General features: G+C 46.2%; 2 protein-coding genes across 2 annotated transcripts in view; one reads left to right on the forward strand and one right to left on the reverse strand.

Moving 5' to 3' along the window:
• The first annotated feature begins 1,504 nt into the window (after positions 1-1,504).
• Positions 1,505-7,493, forward strand: LOC131288301 (carcinine transporter). The gene is made up of 7 exons (XM_058317421.1): positions 1,505-1,737; positions 1,819-1,934; positions 4,394-4,556; positions 4,653-4,829; positions 4,920-5,069; positions 6,548-6,775; positions 6,843-7,493. The coding sequence occupies exons 1-7, from the start codon at positions 1,505-1,507 to the stop codon at positions 7,489-7,491; spliced, it is 1,716 nt and encodes a 571-aa protein (XP_058173404.1). The 3' UTR covers positions 7,492-7,493.
• Positions 7,494-10,839: 3,346 nt separating this feature from the next.
• Positions 10,840-16,785, reverse strand: part of LOC131289168 (uncharacterized) — a 100,025-nt gene continuing 94,079 nt past the window's right edge. The window contains exons 12-17 of the mRNA XM_058318377.1: positions 13,849-14,520; positions 13,596-13,752; positions 12,302-12,444; positions 11,981-12,234; positions 11,757-11,878; positions 10,840-11,613 (exon numbers count right to left, since the gene is read on the reverse strand). Of these exons, the coding sequence (XP_058174360.1) occupies positions 10,955-11,613; positions 11,757-11,878; positions 11,981-12,234; positions 12,302-12,444; positions 13,596-13,752; positions 13,849-14,520 (2,007 nt within the window). The 3' untranslated portion in view covers positions 10,840-10,954. The remainder of the gene's footprint in view (positions 11,614-11,756; positions 11,879-11,980; positions 12,235-12,301; positions 12,445-13,595; positions 13,753-13,848; positions 14,521-16,785) is intronic.

Raw genomic sequence — 16,785 nt, forward strand, 5'->3', positions numbered from 1 at the left:
TGTCCCAGTCAGAGCATAGAATATTCCATCGAATCAACCGATCGCTTTACATGAGCTCAGCGAACGATATTGCTTTTGTGGCTCGGTTCTGGCAAACCCACGTCGCACCCGGCCCGTGGGTTGAAACCAGCATTTTCTCTTTTTTAAAAAATGGTGAATCAGTGCTAAGCTGTCCTCGCACCAATACAAACAACTGCAAAGCGTACCCCGTCTCCGTTACGTCGTTGGCGAAGGATATTTCTACATCGAAATTAAAATTTAACCGAAACCGGTGACCCCGGGCTGAGAGGGTCGAGGGTCAGTGGCGGTGGAAGTGGCTCCCACGAGAGTGCTGACGAGGACATTTGCGAAAAGGTACAACACATGCACACGCCCGGTTCGCGTTGCGTGAACCGTCAGCCGTGGTTCGAATGCCCGGAATCCTTTTGGGTGGAAAATTAAAATATGAAAATGAAGCGCCATCGCTGGATCGTTCAGTGCACCCTGCCCCGCCCCCCTCCTCCTTCCATCTTTCCTCCCTTCCAGGGCCATCCGTGCCGTGGAGTGTGTTATTTTTAATTCATCTTTTTTTTCCCCCGTTCGCTTCAGCAATCTCGCTGTGCTCACGCGAAATACGAAACGACATGTCAGTGACAGAGATTGCGTAGGGAAAATAAGGTTCACGAAGGCCGGAGTCTTTTTTCGCCGGCGTTCCCATTCCCTTTACAAGCCGGTTAACCTCTGACTCGTTTCCAGTGAATGCGCAAGAACATTGGAGGAATTGTTGCTGTAACATTTCGTACGCATTGCGTACGCATTTTGAGGGTCGTCGCTGGAAAGCTACGACCAGGTATCCATCGTTGATTAGCGTTGGTGAAAGTGCTGAAGGGCACAACATGATTAATTCTTCTGAAAAAAACACATTCGCATGGAAGATAAAGTGAAAACGTGATACTAGATTGTACAACAAAATTGTTGCATGAAAATAATTCCCTTTTTCTATAAACTTAGTCACTCATTCAAGCAAAAGTGGATAGTTCAATTTTAATTGTTAGTTTTAGTTTCTAGCTTTATGTTTCTAGCTCACAAAAATTGGCCCAAAATAATCTTTACTAAATTTTTGATATCAATCTGCATAAGCGTCTGTATCTTCAAAGCTAATTTTATTTAAAAAAATTAACTCAAATTATTTTTCTCTAAAAACGGTCAAATATTGATCATAAAAGCAATTTCAAGGATAAAAATAACGCAGTAAAGCATACAAACACAGTGTTCTTTCGGATTTCATAATTGACTTGAAACGACTTGAATAACAATGATACTGAAAGCTACACTTAAAATGTTGTGGAAGGGATTTTGGATTCCTAGAAATAATTACTTACTGTGTGTCATATTCTCAACAGAGAGTTTAAGTCCAACCGAACCGATTGTTTTCGTTTCTTATTCAGTCTTACTTCACGAGAATCTCATTAAAGAACGTGTTAATTCATAACCCGCTAACCGTTGGCGTCATCCCACTCACACCATGGCTAGCGATGATGAAAACTTTGACAAATTTCTGGTGCAAGTCGGTGACGATGGTAGGTTTCAGAACCGCTTCAATCTCCTGTTCAACCTCGGCGCCATCTGCTTCACGTCGATGACGTACATGAGCATCATCCTGGCCCTAAACAAACCACCTCACAACTGCCACGTGCCGGGCATGGAGCGGTACAACATCACCGACCTGGACCAGTGGAGGAACCTAACGTTGCCCAGGTAATAGCCGAAAACCCACGCGTCTCGCGATTGAGGATTGAGACTTCAAAACACTTTTCGGTTTTGCTTCATTCACGCCAGGGAAGAAGACAATCGGGGCCAGCTGGGATACAGCAAGTGTCAGATGTACAACGTCACCGAGGAGCACTTGGCTCGTCCCTACTCGGAGTGGAGCTTTCAAGAAAGCGACATCATCGGTGAGTAGTGAAACTAAGCGTCACTTAAAGGCAAACATAACCTAGCAAAAATAAAACAAGGAAACGAAGAAAGCGGTCGCTTATTTCACGATTGGATTTGCATAAACAGCCAGGTAAAGTGCCAATTTCACTTCAAAATGATTGTGCACCGGTAAGGATTGTTCCTTGTTTTGGCTTCCAAACAAATCCCTGCCCCAAACTTCGACTCTCCCCTACCACACTTCGTAGACGCAGCAAAACATAGATGGACTGTAAATGGGAATTGTTATTTTTATTTGTGCCTCATATCAAAATGTGAATCCATCTCGTTTGCCCGTTTCCTTCCTTCAACGCAGCATCATTCCATCATTAGAATGGTAATCCAAAGGGGCGGAAAAATGAGGGCAAACGGGTGCAAAGGACACCAAAGGGCAATCCGGATGCCGGTCGAAAAGGGAAATCTTTACATGTTGCTACTGCCGTTAACCTTTTCTTTTCTGCCCAGGTAGCGGGAGAATTGGCTCCCGGTTCCAACGTTTTCGTCCAGTGCGGGGAGTGTGGAGAAATCCTTCAAGGATACGGATTCGTTTGCTCAATTTAAAGAGGATTACTTTCGAGCCACCCCGGGACTCAAATCCAGGGCATGCTAGTGCCCCTTAAACTTATTCCAATCGTTTCGGGAAGGTACAGCGATCGGAGAGCCAGCCGGGTTTCCCGTTTCCATCACCCTGCCCAACGGAAGCTGGAAGGGATCCTTATCCTGCAGCAGTAACGGTGGCACAAATACCATACAAGGAACTCTACCCAGCAAACAACTCTGGAAGTCGTTTGTGGAAAAGATTAGACGTCCACCCAAAGAAGCCGTTAAACGGTTAGTGAGAAAGTTGGCAACGCTGGTATCGTGTGACCCCACAACCCGGGCTACGGCCATCGAGGAAAAACGCTCGAGATCTCTTGTCCGAGCCGACGCCACCTTCCCTCCAGAGTTGCGTAAGCAAATGGCAAATCGTGAAGGAGGTTTAATCTTGTGGAAAACTATTTTGCTTATTTTCCGCAGTCCCCACTTTTATCCAATGTTTGATTAGGTAACACGGGGATAAAGAGAGCCATCGGAGAGGGAGGAGGGTCAGGTTGCCATCCGGATCGACGGAGTGGGCTGCCCACTATTTCTACGGCCAACATTTTGCGGGACATTTGCAAAGCAAGAAAATAAAAAGGGAACAAGAAAAAAAGCCTCAACTTCAGTAATGGTCATCGCTGGGAGGGAAAATGTGGCCGTTTTCCAAACCTTGCTCTCTTTTCGTCGAACTGGAAAAACATGTCCTCCATTCCAGTGCATTTCCGCTGCCATTCTGCTGATGGTCATTTATGGGCGACTTAAGTTAATGGATTGTGTTTTTCCTTTTCTTACCCTGAAGAGCCTTTCCACTGAGAATTGGCACACCAATACCAGCGACTAGCTTCCTCTTAAGGATACCATTCAAGGAAAAAAAAGGGACCGGTTGAAGAAAGGAGAAACATCTTTTTCCGCAACATCCGGTTTGAATCCTTTCAGTTTCGGTTTTGCATCTATAGAAGCGGATTACTTCCGGAGGTAGAACCGGTTACCACAAAGCCGCCGGATGTGCGGATTTCTTCAAATGCGAATCCACCAAAGGGAACGGTTTTATTCCTACCGCTCGATTTTTTGTGCTGTTGATATTTTCCATTCAAAACCTGAGAGGAAAAGAGCGTTAAAAGCAACTTTGCTATAATCGCTTTGCTGAAATCGAACCGGAAGTTTGGCATGTTTGTGGTCACTTTGAATGCCATTGAGTCAAAGGGTGGAACTCTTTCATTGAAACTCGCTAAGATGGAAATGTGTTTCCCCTGTTGAAGAAATGGAACTTTTTTCGAATAAGTTAATAATTTTTTACTTAAGTTGAGTTAGTAAAACAGAGCAAGATAGCTATCTACGTACGTTTTGCTTTAATATTGTCAGCTTCACCATGAAAGCCTTAAAGTGTCAAATCAACTTGAAATTGGTACGATACAAATGCTTAAAAATGACTGTTATGTTTTTTATTCACACATAAAACAGCAATTTTCAAAATAACCATAAAAATTAAAATACCCAAACGTGCAATAGGAAAACTGAAAACTTACATTTAAAGCACAAACACATTTGAAAACAAAAAACCAAAATCATATTAATTTGAGTAGACTAGCTGTAGACAAATCAGCAGAGAGGTATGTTCTTTTAAGTGTGGTTTTGGCGCAGGTTCTCAAATCGTTTATTTCCGAAAGAATAAAATGAGATAAACATTAGTTTCACGTTAATGGTTGGTCGTTTGAATCAGTCGAGACTTTTGGTAATATACATTAGGATTTAACCTCTTTCATTCAATTTTGACCAGGCGATAACACAAACATCAAAAAACTTTCTTTCAATTTTTCTTTCTCTTTTTCGCTCGTTTAATTTCACACGGTAATGTGTGCAGACTGCGCCTATGGTTACTACTATGACCGGACGTACTACGACCGAACACCGATCACGGAGTACGACTGGATCTGCGACAAAGGTTTCCGGGAGACGAACATTTTCGTGTACAACCGACTCGGCGAGCTGGTCGGAACTGTTATCTTCGGACATCTCGGTGACACGTACGTGTCCTTACACGCTTTGAAAGAAGCCAAGGAGCACTGACCTTAATTTGTTATTTTTTATTCGTTCAATTTTTGGCTTCTATTTGTTTACAGCCTTGGCCGACGGTTCGTGTTCTATGTGAGCGTGCTGATTATCACGGCCGGGCGGCTGGTGTGCATGTACACCGCCGCCTACTACGCCGTTTTTGCCGTGGCGTCCGTCCTCGGTAGCATGTCGGCGCACGCCATCTTCCAGTCGCCTTTGATCATTGCCATGGAAATATCGAAAAGGTAACCGCCCGGTTACGAGCGGAAAAAGAAAGCAACACCCTCCGGTAAACCAATCAATAACCCTGCTCCATTTGCGTCCCTGTTGCGCAGCGAACGTCGAGGACACATTTCGATGGTCCAGTGCATCGGCTGGACGTCCGGGCTGTGCATCCTGCCGATGGTGTTTTGGGCCACGAAGGACTGGTTCTGGGCGCTGATGATTGCCACCCTGCCGATCCTGATCTTCCTGCTCATTCCCAGGTAAGTCTCGCTGTCTTGCGCGTTTGTTATTTAATCATCACCCGAATGCCGGAACGGGTTCCGAAATCGAAATCAACGTGTGCAAAGAACAAGATTGCTTTATTTTCCATCCACTGAAATCGCTCGTAGTAATCGACAACCGGAGATAGAAAAACAACATCCCGAACGGAACCCTCACGGCCTCTCCCGGAAGGACTTTGTTGAAAAGCTCGCACGGCGAAAGTGTGTTAACATTGCGCACGAAACTTGCCAACGGTGGCCCAAAAAAGAGGCTCCCATCGGGAGGTTTGGTTTGGCCTCGCCCCGCTGGAAAAACTCGAAGCGCACCGGGTAGCGCTGAAAATGGACAAGCCTTTGACAAATTGCTTCGCTCGGCAACGCCATCCGCGCGAGTTCACGCTACGGAAATACCTGCGAATTGTTGTGTCAATGTCACGAGGGATAAACAACGAGCGCGAACTCGTTCGGCGGATGGTGGTTGTTCCATTTGAAAACTTTCCACCTGGAATGTCAACCGGTGGGGGGGGGGGGGGAAACGGCGCTGCATTATTTGCTCGCCGGAAACACATTCCGGTTTGTGTTGTTGCGCTTTTACACAAACACGACACGGTCTTCCCGTTTCGAAGCTACCTCACTCGTCTCGTTTCTGTTCGTGAAACACCGGAATTCAGAACATTCTGGCCAATGTTTCCGTGAGGATGCTCGACCTACTCGAGCCAAGGCAAGGAGCATCTTGATGGAAAATGCAACAATGTGCAGCTCGACGTTGGGAAGTTTTTAAATTGCAATTCTCCTGAAACATCGCCAGGGAAAGAAATTTCACTTAAGCTTGTGCACGCGGTGTGGCAATATTGAAATTCGTAAAATAGCTAATGTTCAGAAAGGCGTTTGGAAAGGTGTTTTCCCCTTCCAAAGGAAAATAAAGTCACGAAATACAGAAGAATTGCATACATAAATGAGCCTATAAAATTGTATGTCACATATTTGAATTGCAAGATTTATATTTTAAAGTTTACAATGTAGGGAATATCAAAATAACATGTTTTGTTTTGTGAATTTAAACAAAAAATAATTAAATAGGTTTTTGAAATGTGGAAGCACTTAAGCAAATTGATTATAATTAAATATTACTCATGCTGGCATCAGTAACAAAACTGCATAATCAAACAGGTCATTCGATGGAAAGTGCAACACTTTTGTTGAACAATTCTTGTGTGATTGAAATCAACAACTAAGAGCGAAAGCAGTAAAGGCTTAAAGAGCAGTAAAAGCTTAAATTTTTTTCTATAATATTGAAGAAGAAAACCGGCTATCAACGCAGCATATAAACATGTTATTATTTGGTTAAGGAAATATAATCAAAAATTAAAAACGAATTTGAGTTCAAGAAGGAAACAGTTGTCAAATTTAGACATTTTGTATTGATTAAAAAGGCCATTGAAGTTTAACTAAATGTACTACATACATTAACAATGCAGTTATCTTATTGAGTCCCCACGATGGTTGGCCACCCGAGGAAACTACCGAGCTGCCATGAAGGTGCTACGACGGATTGCAACCGTCAACGGCATCAAGGAGCTGACGTTCGACGAAGGCGTCCTCGAGAAGCAACTTTCGCACCATAAAACGGAAACCATCTACGGCATCGCGTCCCTGTTCAACGGCTGGCGGATGACGAAGAACACGCTGCTGGTTATTCTCTGCTGGTAAGAAACGGTCCCGAGAAAGTCCCACGAACACATGTTGTATGTGTCCCTCCCCTTCGCCTCACAGGACAGTCTGCAGTGTTACCTACTTCACGCTGGTGCTGCTCAGCTCCCGGATGGACGGTAACCCGTTCCTGAACTTCATGTACCAGGCCCTGATCGAGCTGCCGGCGGCGTACCTCTGCCAGAAGTCGGCCGATCGGTTCGGCCGGCGGGCCACCAACGCCACCGCCTTCATCTGCGCCACCGTCGCCTGCGCCATCCTGGTGATGATCGTGCGCGATCAGGCGAACGAGTCGGCCGCCACGATGCTCACGACGTTCGTGAAGTTCTGCGTCAGCATCACGTTCTTCGCCGTCAACCTGCAGTCGATCGAGATCTATCCGACCTGCCTGCGGCAAACGGGTCTCGCCGTCGGCGCCATCGCGGCCACCAGCTTCGGCATCGTCGGCCCGTACTTGGTGCACCTCGGCACGGAGTACGACGTACGCTATCCTTTCCTGGTGATGGGCATCTCGATGGGGGTCGGCGTGCTGGCCGCGCTCTTCCTGCCCGAAACGCTGCACCAATCGCTACCGAACACGATCGCGGAGGCGCAGAACTTTGGCAAGGATCAGCGGTTCTGGGCGCTTCCGAAGGCACCGAAGAAAGAGCACCGCGCTGCCGAAGCGGAAGAGGCCATTCGGTTGAACGTACCGGAGCAGGAGAAGAATTAGCTAGCGACGCATGGGGGTAAAATAAAACATTCTTTCCAGAACCTCAAAGAACTGCGTATTATAATCGATCAAACCACAAGAACTCACAAATTTCTTTCACCGGAAAAAATATTAATCCGTTCAGTACAACATTTTCATTTTTCATCTTGTATTTCCTCCTTTATCGATCATTTCATTAGCGTTTCCTAACTCCACCCACCTTCTAACTTCCTTTCTAATTCACGTGTCCCTCGTTCTATCTATGCGATTCGTATGCCCTCCAATCCAATTTCCACCAACCCCTGGGCCTGTGGTACATTTTGTTCAAATTGTTGTTTTATTTCCACGATAAGAGATTAATTAATTTATTTTGCTATTATAATTTGATTCCTGTTAAAGTTATAAACATCGATCGTTCGGTGAACCACATTGTCCTTATCATCGCGGTTGCGCTGAAGATGCCCTTTCATTTTCATCACCGGCAATAAGCTTCTGGCTGCAACTCGTTATCAAAACACAACAAACTTCGCATTAAATCGCGCGAACCATCCGCGAACCGATAGTGAGATGACGAACGAAACCGACCCTATGCTTCACTGTTCCATAATTAGGTTTGTGGTAAAGGAAACGAAAGAATTAAAAACTCCAATAAATAAATACACTTTCTTTACAAAATTAAAATCTCATAGCGAATGCAATGTCGTTTGTCTTTTTACAATATATTATAGCTCGCCTCAAGGGATTGCGCAATCCCTCTTGGACGCCATTTTAAAACCCTGTTTTAAAACCCCTGCAAGCGACCACCCCTCGGAAACTTGTGCTCCCCCTCTCGGGCACATCAAACAAGTATGTTGATGGTTTATTTGCGTTTAAGTTAAATTACACTCTTAATGAAACCCTGACCGTGTCTTGGAGAGCAGTCACGTGTTCGATTTTCCCACCCCTGTTTTCTTCATCTAATTTTGTAGCGATAAATTTTTAAATACATTTCAAGATTATTTTGTCTTCTTCTAAACTCATACGTTGCAATAAAAGATTTGGTTTGGTTTTGGCTAGAATTTTCGTTTTCGATATGAAATTCATACTTTTAAAGTTTGTTTGTTTGTGTTTTTTTTTTCTCACAAACGCAATCCTCTGTGTTTTTTAAATGCTTTGCTCATCATCCATCGCGTCCTATTATTATGCTATGTTTTTTTAAATTTTTACTAAATTTTCGCAATATTAAACAATTGTCAAATATTTCTTAGAATTGTTATTCGTTTTATGTCCGCCCTACGCACTCCCCGCGTACTCGATGATAAATTTGATTGGAATTTAATCTGAATGTCATATACCTCATGCTCTAAGCTACTCACATTTACTCGATGCTTTATTTACGGTTTTCCAGCTAATGATTGAGTGCTCTGTATCTGGCCACATCGGGTACTGGCCCATCGGACCATCTAGAAGAAAGCGAAAGAGTTTCTCTCGGGCGGTTCGGGTTGCGTTGTTGCTCTTAAAAATATTGACTCGTGGAATGAATTTATTAGATTCCTTTTTTCCGTGTTTTCCTTTCACCTTCCTTCGTTTCGATTCATTTGTTTATCTATACAACCACCTTCCGATCCTGTAGCAGTGTGGATCGTGCTTAAGTAAATTAGGTTAAAAATCCCACATCCCCAACAGCTCAGTTCCGAAAGTTTATTTACAGAGAGGGTACGGAAAGATGGCGAAGGCGAAGATAACTTTCTAATTGTCGAGAGAGAATTTTGATTGTTTAGCCACAAGGTTTTTCGTTTTCTTACTGGAAACTTACTGTTTGTTGCCATCGGGTGACCCGGTTTCGCCACAGTCGTTTCATAATTAATTTTCCTAACCGCGATGAACGCACTATTGCTTCGTTTTGAATGATATCTTTACATTATCCACTGCCGCCACGTGTTGCTGTTAGAATATGTTCACTGTTCGTTCAAGATGACCTACATTACTGGGCATTCATGTCACCCTATGTCGAAGTCTGTTCTTCTAATGGTCGCTTGAGCCATCTTTTGTAGTTTGTTGAAGTGTGTTTTGCATTCTCCAGAGATTGTTGGATACAAATCAACCGAAGTTTGTTTAATATTCAAGCACAAAACACAACCTTTATGCTCTCAATGTGTAGATACTCTCAAGGAGTACGGAGTGTGTAAATGAACAACCGAATCCTTGCCAACATGGCCGAAAGGACCAATCGATCCATCGACATCGAGTGCACTTCATGTGAAGAAGCTAAAACAAAACAAAAATGCTAATCTCAACAAAACCTTAACGGACAACAGCAGTGTTTTGTGTAGTAGTAATTGCAACGAGGATTAAAAACTATTTCCGTTTGTCACGGCGCCTGTCTGCTAGTGTTGGTGCGATTGGTTTAGTTTTCCCTCCCTTCGTTACTTGGGGGAGAGAACTGCATCTCTATTTCCTTGTTTTATGTTTGCGTTGCGTTCCTAGTGTGCCTTGTTCTGTTAATTCATTTGTCCGATTTTCGCGTTCGTCAAAAATATCACAAAATGTATTCCATTCCCCTGCCCCAGTTTCATTTCCCATTCCCTCATGCCCGTTGCCTAGGTTTCCCTAGGTTACTCTTTTTTTTTTGTCTTCCATCAATCTGGTTCGAATTCATTTCCAATCACACGTCAACAATCATCAATAACAATCAGAATCACAATTTGCCTCTCACCCACACCCTACAACTCCACCGATTCACTACACATCTCCCCCCCCCCCCTCCCTCGCCCACTTCTATCTTTGCGCATCACAATATCATCTGTTTCAGCAGGTCGATCCAATCGCTTTCGCGCGAACTAAGAGAAACAGATCAGAGTTTTGTTTTGTTTTCCCTCGTTCCAATCGACTACCAACTGATTGAAGCTTTTCCTCGCTTTTCCTCGCTTTTCCATCGCTCATCGCATGCCGTCCAATTCATTCCACGCATTTTTTTTCCGCTCGCGCAACCTTTTCCAACCATTCATCGACGTGCTCTACTGTTTCCGTTTCCGCTTGCGATCCCTTTGGCAGTGTGTGTACATGGACCATTATTGGGCATATATGTGTGTGTGTATGTGATGGTATGGTTCTGGGTTTTTTTTTCCCCTTCCATGTTTGCTCAGACATCAGGAAACAGCGAAAGTGCCGTGGGGGTTTAATGTGCGTGTGCGTATTGATTTTATTCTTAGCTAAAACAAAGGTACAGACCTTTCGCTTCTTTCGAAGACCGGCAACGTGCCGGTTGGTTTTTCCTTTGTATCTCCGCCCGGAATTGGGCCAGCTTCCTGCACGCAACCGACGCAACGCTCCAGCCGAACGACAATAGACAAACTCACACTTACCGTTCGACGTGAAGCGGTTCGGGTTCTTCGTCACCGGCCAAAGGGGGGAGGGTGGGGCACACGTACGGGACCAGGGTGTCGTCCTCGTCCGTCGCCGCCATCATCATCACCATCGTCGACGGTCCCCGGATGGTGGTTCGCTAGAGTCCACCACCGCCCTTCACCGGACCGGACGAAAGGCTGCTGCTGCTGACTCCGGAATCGCTGGACTTTTCGCTCAGCGCTCCCCCGCTGCTACCCCCGGTGACGCCGGGCACCATCCCGCCACCCCCGTCACTACCGCCCCCACCGAGCAGGCCACCCTTCTTGGCCACCCCCCGGTGGCTGTTCATCGTTTTGGACGAGCCGCGCTCCGTGGTGCCGTTGAACCTTCGGGCCGACTCGACGCGCTTCAGAATCTCGTTCGAACATTGCGCCACGACCGAATCGAGATTGTTCGACTCGTTGTCCGACAGGTGGTGCGGGTGGTGATGGTGGTGGTGTGCCAGCAGGGTGCCCAGATGTTGCTGCTGCTGCTGCTGCACCTGCTGGCCGAGCCCGTTGTTGTGCGCAAGCGGCTGGTACGGATGGTGATGACCCTGGGCCGACGGTACCGGCGAACCTTCGTAGCATCCGGAGTCACGTGGAAAGTGCCGCCGACCGAACGGCGACGTCTGGTGATGAGTCGACCCACCGCTTCCCCCTCCTGATCCACCTCCACTACTTCCACCGAGTCCACCGGAACAGTTGACATGGTTCAGCCCACGCAAACCCTCGTCGTTCTCCGAGCTCGAGCCGGCCACATCGCCGTCCGAGGTAGCTGTTAATGAAGTCGGAGCAAAGTTCGCACGGGGTTAGAGAGCGCTTTTTGTCGCCGGTCATTAGTTAAACAACCAGACCACAACGTCGCCGGGTGGAAGCGACGGGAGAGGATGACCACGAACACCGCCACGAAATACTTACAGTCCAGGTCGTGCAGGAGCTGCACCGCCGCAAGGATTTTCGCCCGATGTTCCGTGTTACCGATGCCCAGGTAGTCGAGGTCGGATGGTTCCAGCTCCTTGAAAAGCTCCAGATCTTCGTACCTGATAAGGACGGGGGAGCGAGAAGTTGGCAAAATCAATTCAAATTCCTCGGCATGTTGTCCAACTACGCAGGGTTGTGGAAATGTTTTTCGGTCCCCTTACCCATTGAGCACAAACACCGAGGTGTACTCCTTCAAGCCGATCCGTAGCAGCAACTCTTCGACGCTCGTCGGGCAGCTGGTCGGTAGACGGTGCCGGCTGACCAGTTTCCCGCCGTAGCCCTTCATCAGCCCGGTGGTCGGAAGGTCCGGCAGTACCTCCACGCTGATGAACTTGAAGTGCCCGAGGCGCCCATTAGCGTACCCTCGCCACACACCCGACGCGTTCATCGAGAGGACGTCGATGATATCTCCTTTCTGTGGGGGATGAATTGAATGAGTCATTCCACATGTCGGGTGGAAGTAAACGCCTTCAATTACGCACCTTAAATCGTAACGCTTCCTTATCGTACGGACTCGGGCAACTGTCGACGAGTGCGATTGCCCTACAGATCGGTATCATTGTGGTGCGATCTTCCGCCGAAAGGGAACTGTGAGGGCTGCCCGGTCGGACGAGTGCTTGGGTACCTGCGAAAAAGGGTTCAAACAAAAAATTACTAACACTCTGGAGTATCTTAACTATCGTTTGCATTAAAAAAAAGAGCGTAGACAAATTTTAACGACGTTTTATGCAAAAACGGAATACGCTAGCAACTTTCTGCTGAAAGTCAAATAAAGAGTAGTATTTCTTTTGAGTTCAGAACAAATTTGGCAACTTTATCATTCAACTTGAATCCGCAGTGACCACAACGTTGAACCAACTACATTTGATTTTATGTGGGAACGTCCAGCTTTATCACGGAACGAACTTGTTTGATGTGGTGAGATATTTCCTGTCCGCCGAACTCAGCTGATTTAAGTTTTTACTATTTGGTCACTTATGGAGAAAGGTTAAAAAATGATTTGAAAGCCTTGTTCCCAAAGACTTTGTTCTTTGGGCCAGCAGGTCGCTTCAACTGGCCTTAAAGTTAATAAAAACTTAGAAAAGATAGACATTCTTATACAGATGTGTCGATCGAGACCAGTTACTCAAACAAAACGACTCGAAGCTTCTATCAAACAAGTTTTCGGAAAATCGCGACAACGTGACCATCATGGATGTTGTTCCTTAATTGAAGCTAGACGACGGCGAGTCGTAAAAAACACCTGGTACTTTATGTTCCTTTTGAAGCATGTTAAAGTATATTTCAAATGTTTTGAGGTCCCTACACTTCCATAAAACACCCTTTGCGCAAAGTCCCTGTTCTTCCTCTCAAGACTTCCGGCGTATGTAGAAGTGTTTAGCCTGAAGTTTGCCTTCCGAAACTAAGCAACTTTGATCATCGGAGATGATGAACCGGTCAAGTATAATTAATATACCGAGCAAAGCTAGCCCTCCTTATCCCTCTCAACTACAACCAATCGAAAAAAAAACATTCACAACTCTTATAGATAAAACCTATTCTAAAGGCCCAAACGAAGCCCCATTTGGTTGTGAAGGTCACACAACAACTGAAAAACATTCCTACATGACTGATTTTGTCGGCTATAACAAAAGTTTCGGCCAAGTACCGTAAGGCCAGCTTACTGACCGTCTTAACATTTTTTTAAATTCATAAAGTGATGTAACTTTACAATTAAAATTTAAAATTGTCTATGTTTTTTTAATGCAAACGTTATTTCGTCGAAGCAATACTTACTCGAACCGGAGGCGCTCGGTAAACTTTCGACCGAACTGGCCGAATGCTGGAACGTTTGATCACTGATGCTATCTAAACAGTTGCTGTAGTCTCGATTGTTGCGATCCTTTCCACCGTACAGCAGATGATCCTTTGGTGATGTACGAGCGTCATTAGACTTTAGGAACCAAGAGGAGAGGAGAGATAAGCATGATAATAAAAAAGTTAATAACCGAGCCGAAAAATAACAAAGTCTCAGCGGAAAACAACTCACGTGATGTACTAAAGCTATCTGTTGACTTATGCTTAAATTCTTATTGTTGTGCGAGCCCGCCGACGCGGCAGCCGTGGCCGCCACCAGCGACGACGAGAGATTGTTCCGATTTTTGGCCGCCTTCAGGCTTTTCAGATTGTTGACGGTGTTCTTTGTACTGGTGCTGTTGTTGCTGCTGGCGCTGCTGCTGTTGGTGGTGTTGCTCGTGCTGGTCGCGCTGCTGATGTCCGTCGCAAAGCTGGCCGCCGCACTGATGCCCCCGGCCACCCCAACCACCCCCGCGCCACTGCCTCCGACGCCAGCAAGACTTGCTGGCAGATTGCCGCCGGAAGCACCACCGGAAGCCAGTGTCATGCTACCACTCGCGCCCACTCCTCCCAACGGACCGCCGGTACCACCCGCGGCCAGCAGGATGCCGGTGCCGGACGTGTTTCCTACCGCACCACTCCCCACCATCCCGCTGCCCGAGCCGCCCGGTCCACCGCCGGGCTGACCGCTGTCGGCGTGCTTGAGCTGATGCTGATGGTGATGCAGATGCTTCTGAAGCTGGAGTGCGCTCGCCTGCAGGATGTCGTCGTACTCGGACGAGGGTGTCGGCGAGGGCGAGGGCGACTCGTCCCCCAAACCGGCGCTGAGCGTACGGTACCGGGCGGTGCAATTATTTGTTCCGATCTGCAAAAGTCAACGGGCGGGAAGAAAGTCAGCGACATTGTAGGCTGCTTGTGGCGTACTGCACCGGGAAGGAAACGTAAACGACAACACCGCCTCCGCCGTCATTCCTCTCCGGCATCCTTCCGGCGGACGACAAATGATGATAAATCCAGCTCGCCATCTTCGCCCGCCATCCGGCACGATAATCTTCCCACGGGCCAATGAGCTGATCATCAGTCGGGGGGGATTAGCGACAGCTTTGGTATGATCCGCTTTTTCGCGAGTGAAAACACACAGCAAACACCCACACACACACTTCCCTTCCGTTCGGGCTTGGCGTTGGATCGCGCTGGATCAATAGAAACTTTCGGGCCTCCTTTCGATTTCATCTCACGTCCGTGGCTCATTATTTTCGCAGCATTAGCAAAGAGCTCCTTCCCCGTCGGCCGATGGTTCGCTAGTACGTTCGCCTTATCCTATTTCAAACTTTAGCGAAGGGGATTTAGTTTGAGAGGAATTTGGCTCCAACGCCCTGGCGTGTTTCGGTGGCCGCTTTGAGCAAGCATTAGGAAAAAATATTCGACATAATTATGTTATCACGGAATGCTTTCAGGATGCCATTGGAAGTAATGATGGCTAATTTTCGAGTCGGATTGTTTCGTCAAAGAGACCGACATCTTTGTTTAGTAAAGATTTTCGGTGCTTGTAGTAAAATAAAGTTATTACACCATAATAATCAGAAGGTTGGAAATAATACTGTTCTAATCATCGGTATTCTTTCCATCAAATCCTTATAGGATATGTTTTTTAACACCGCCTATAACTCTTAGCTACGATTCAATTACTGAAACTAGCCATTCCGTAAATTGAGACAATAAAATAATAATATTCCTCCCATTAGTTGCTAATTAATATTTACAGCATGGAGCTTACTTGAGGTTCAAATGAGCTGCATTTCAAAGATACTTGTTTGACTTTATGGCTTTGTGCAACGTTCTCCTACCTTAAAACAGAGTAAATGTTTACTTAACTACCCTCTGTTCCATTTTATATTACTCATTCCTCTAAGCTCGATGGTTTCTTCTCACAATACCTTCGCTTGGCGCCGGTGAAGCAATAATCAGTGTGTTACCGATCCCGAGGCGTAATTTCATTCCCTCGTCTTCGTGAGGAAAACCATCAACCCCCGGTGTGGCCGGCGAGAGGAGCGAGCACGCGAATGAAAACCTTTTCATTTCGAAGGGGATAACGATAACGTTTATGAAGTTGATAAGAACAATAATGGCACCCGATGAAGATGATGAGATACGCTTGGCCACCGTTTGGCCCGTGGCCCGTGGCCAGACTGGGAATTACCCCCGAATTTAGGTTCGTGTGCGCGCTCGCCTAGGAGCCAGCCGGTTAAGCACCTTCCGAAAAGATGGTGATCTAAAGAAATGTTGTTCCACTCCCCTTCGGTGGATATAAGCACTGCGGGGGTGCTCATTGCATCGTTGGCCGTTGGCGGGTTGCCTGGAAGAATTATGATATTGTTTTCTCGCGGGGGATTGCTGTTACCGAAAAAGGTATCGTCCCTGCATTAAAGGGGGGAGGAAAATGAAAATGCTATTATTTGCAGGTCTCTTTAAATTTTTCTACAAACCAACGAACTTTTCCACCCAACCAGCACAGCACGGACGAGTGTTTCCGTTGAAAAACCACACAAAAATCCAAGCCTCTTAAGTGACTCCAGCCCCGGGCGAAGGCGAGTTTCAAGATTTCCCCTCCTTGAAGACCGCAACGCTGTATCCATCTCCATGGAGAAGTAAAACTTCGGCGACTGTGTTTATGGCGCTAATTAAAAGCGAAAAACATTCATGAAAGCGAAGAAGTTCATTTGCCAAGTGTGGTAGAAATTGAAAAACAGATACCGAAGAAAAATTATAATCGCGTCCACTTGGCTGCGGCGGCGTTAGCCGGGCGGTGTAGGACAATGGCTGCGGCCCAGCGGCTGCCTAGTAACGCAATGAATGAATTGCGTAAATTTGCATACAAATTCCGAAACAAGGACCACTCATAATGCGGTCATTAAGGCGCAGGAATTAAATGGAAATAATACATCACTTTTTGGCACGCTCATTAAAACATAAAATGGAAAATAAACCACTTAAAGTGTGGTGCGCGAGGGTTCGTGAAACATTTTGCTGCAACCGCAAAGCTAATTAAAGTTGCTGGGGGAAAAAGTACTCCAACGCAAACGATTGCCATCTTACAGCGCGATTAAATTACGAACGGATTTTTTATCCA

The sequence above is a fragment of the Anopheles ziemanni genome, chromosome 3, assembly GCF_943734765.1.
Source record: "Anopheles ziemanni chromosome 3, idAnoZiCoDA_A2_x.2, whole genome shotgun sequence".
NCBI classification, from domain to species: Eukaryota; Metazoa; Arthropoda; class Insecta; order Diptera; family Culicidae; genus Anopheles; species Anopheles ziemanni.

Bases quoted from the DNA above. Each gene is read 5' to 3' on its own strand.
- LOC131288301 (XM_058317421.1), top strand. From the start codon at position 1,505: ATGGCTAGCGATGATGAAAACTTTGACAAATTTCTGGTGCAAGTCGGT. The intron at 1,738-1,818 runs GTAATAGCCGAA...CATTCACGCCAG, and splicing joins AGGAACCTAACGTTGCCCAG to GGAAGAAGACAATCGGGGCC. The intron at 1,935-4,393 runs GTGAGTAGTGAA...TAATGTGTGCAG, and splicing joins TCAAGAAAGCGACATCATCG to ACTGCGCCTATGGTTACTAC.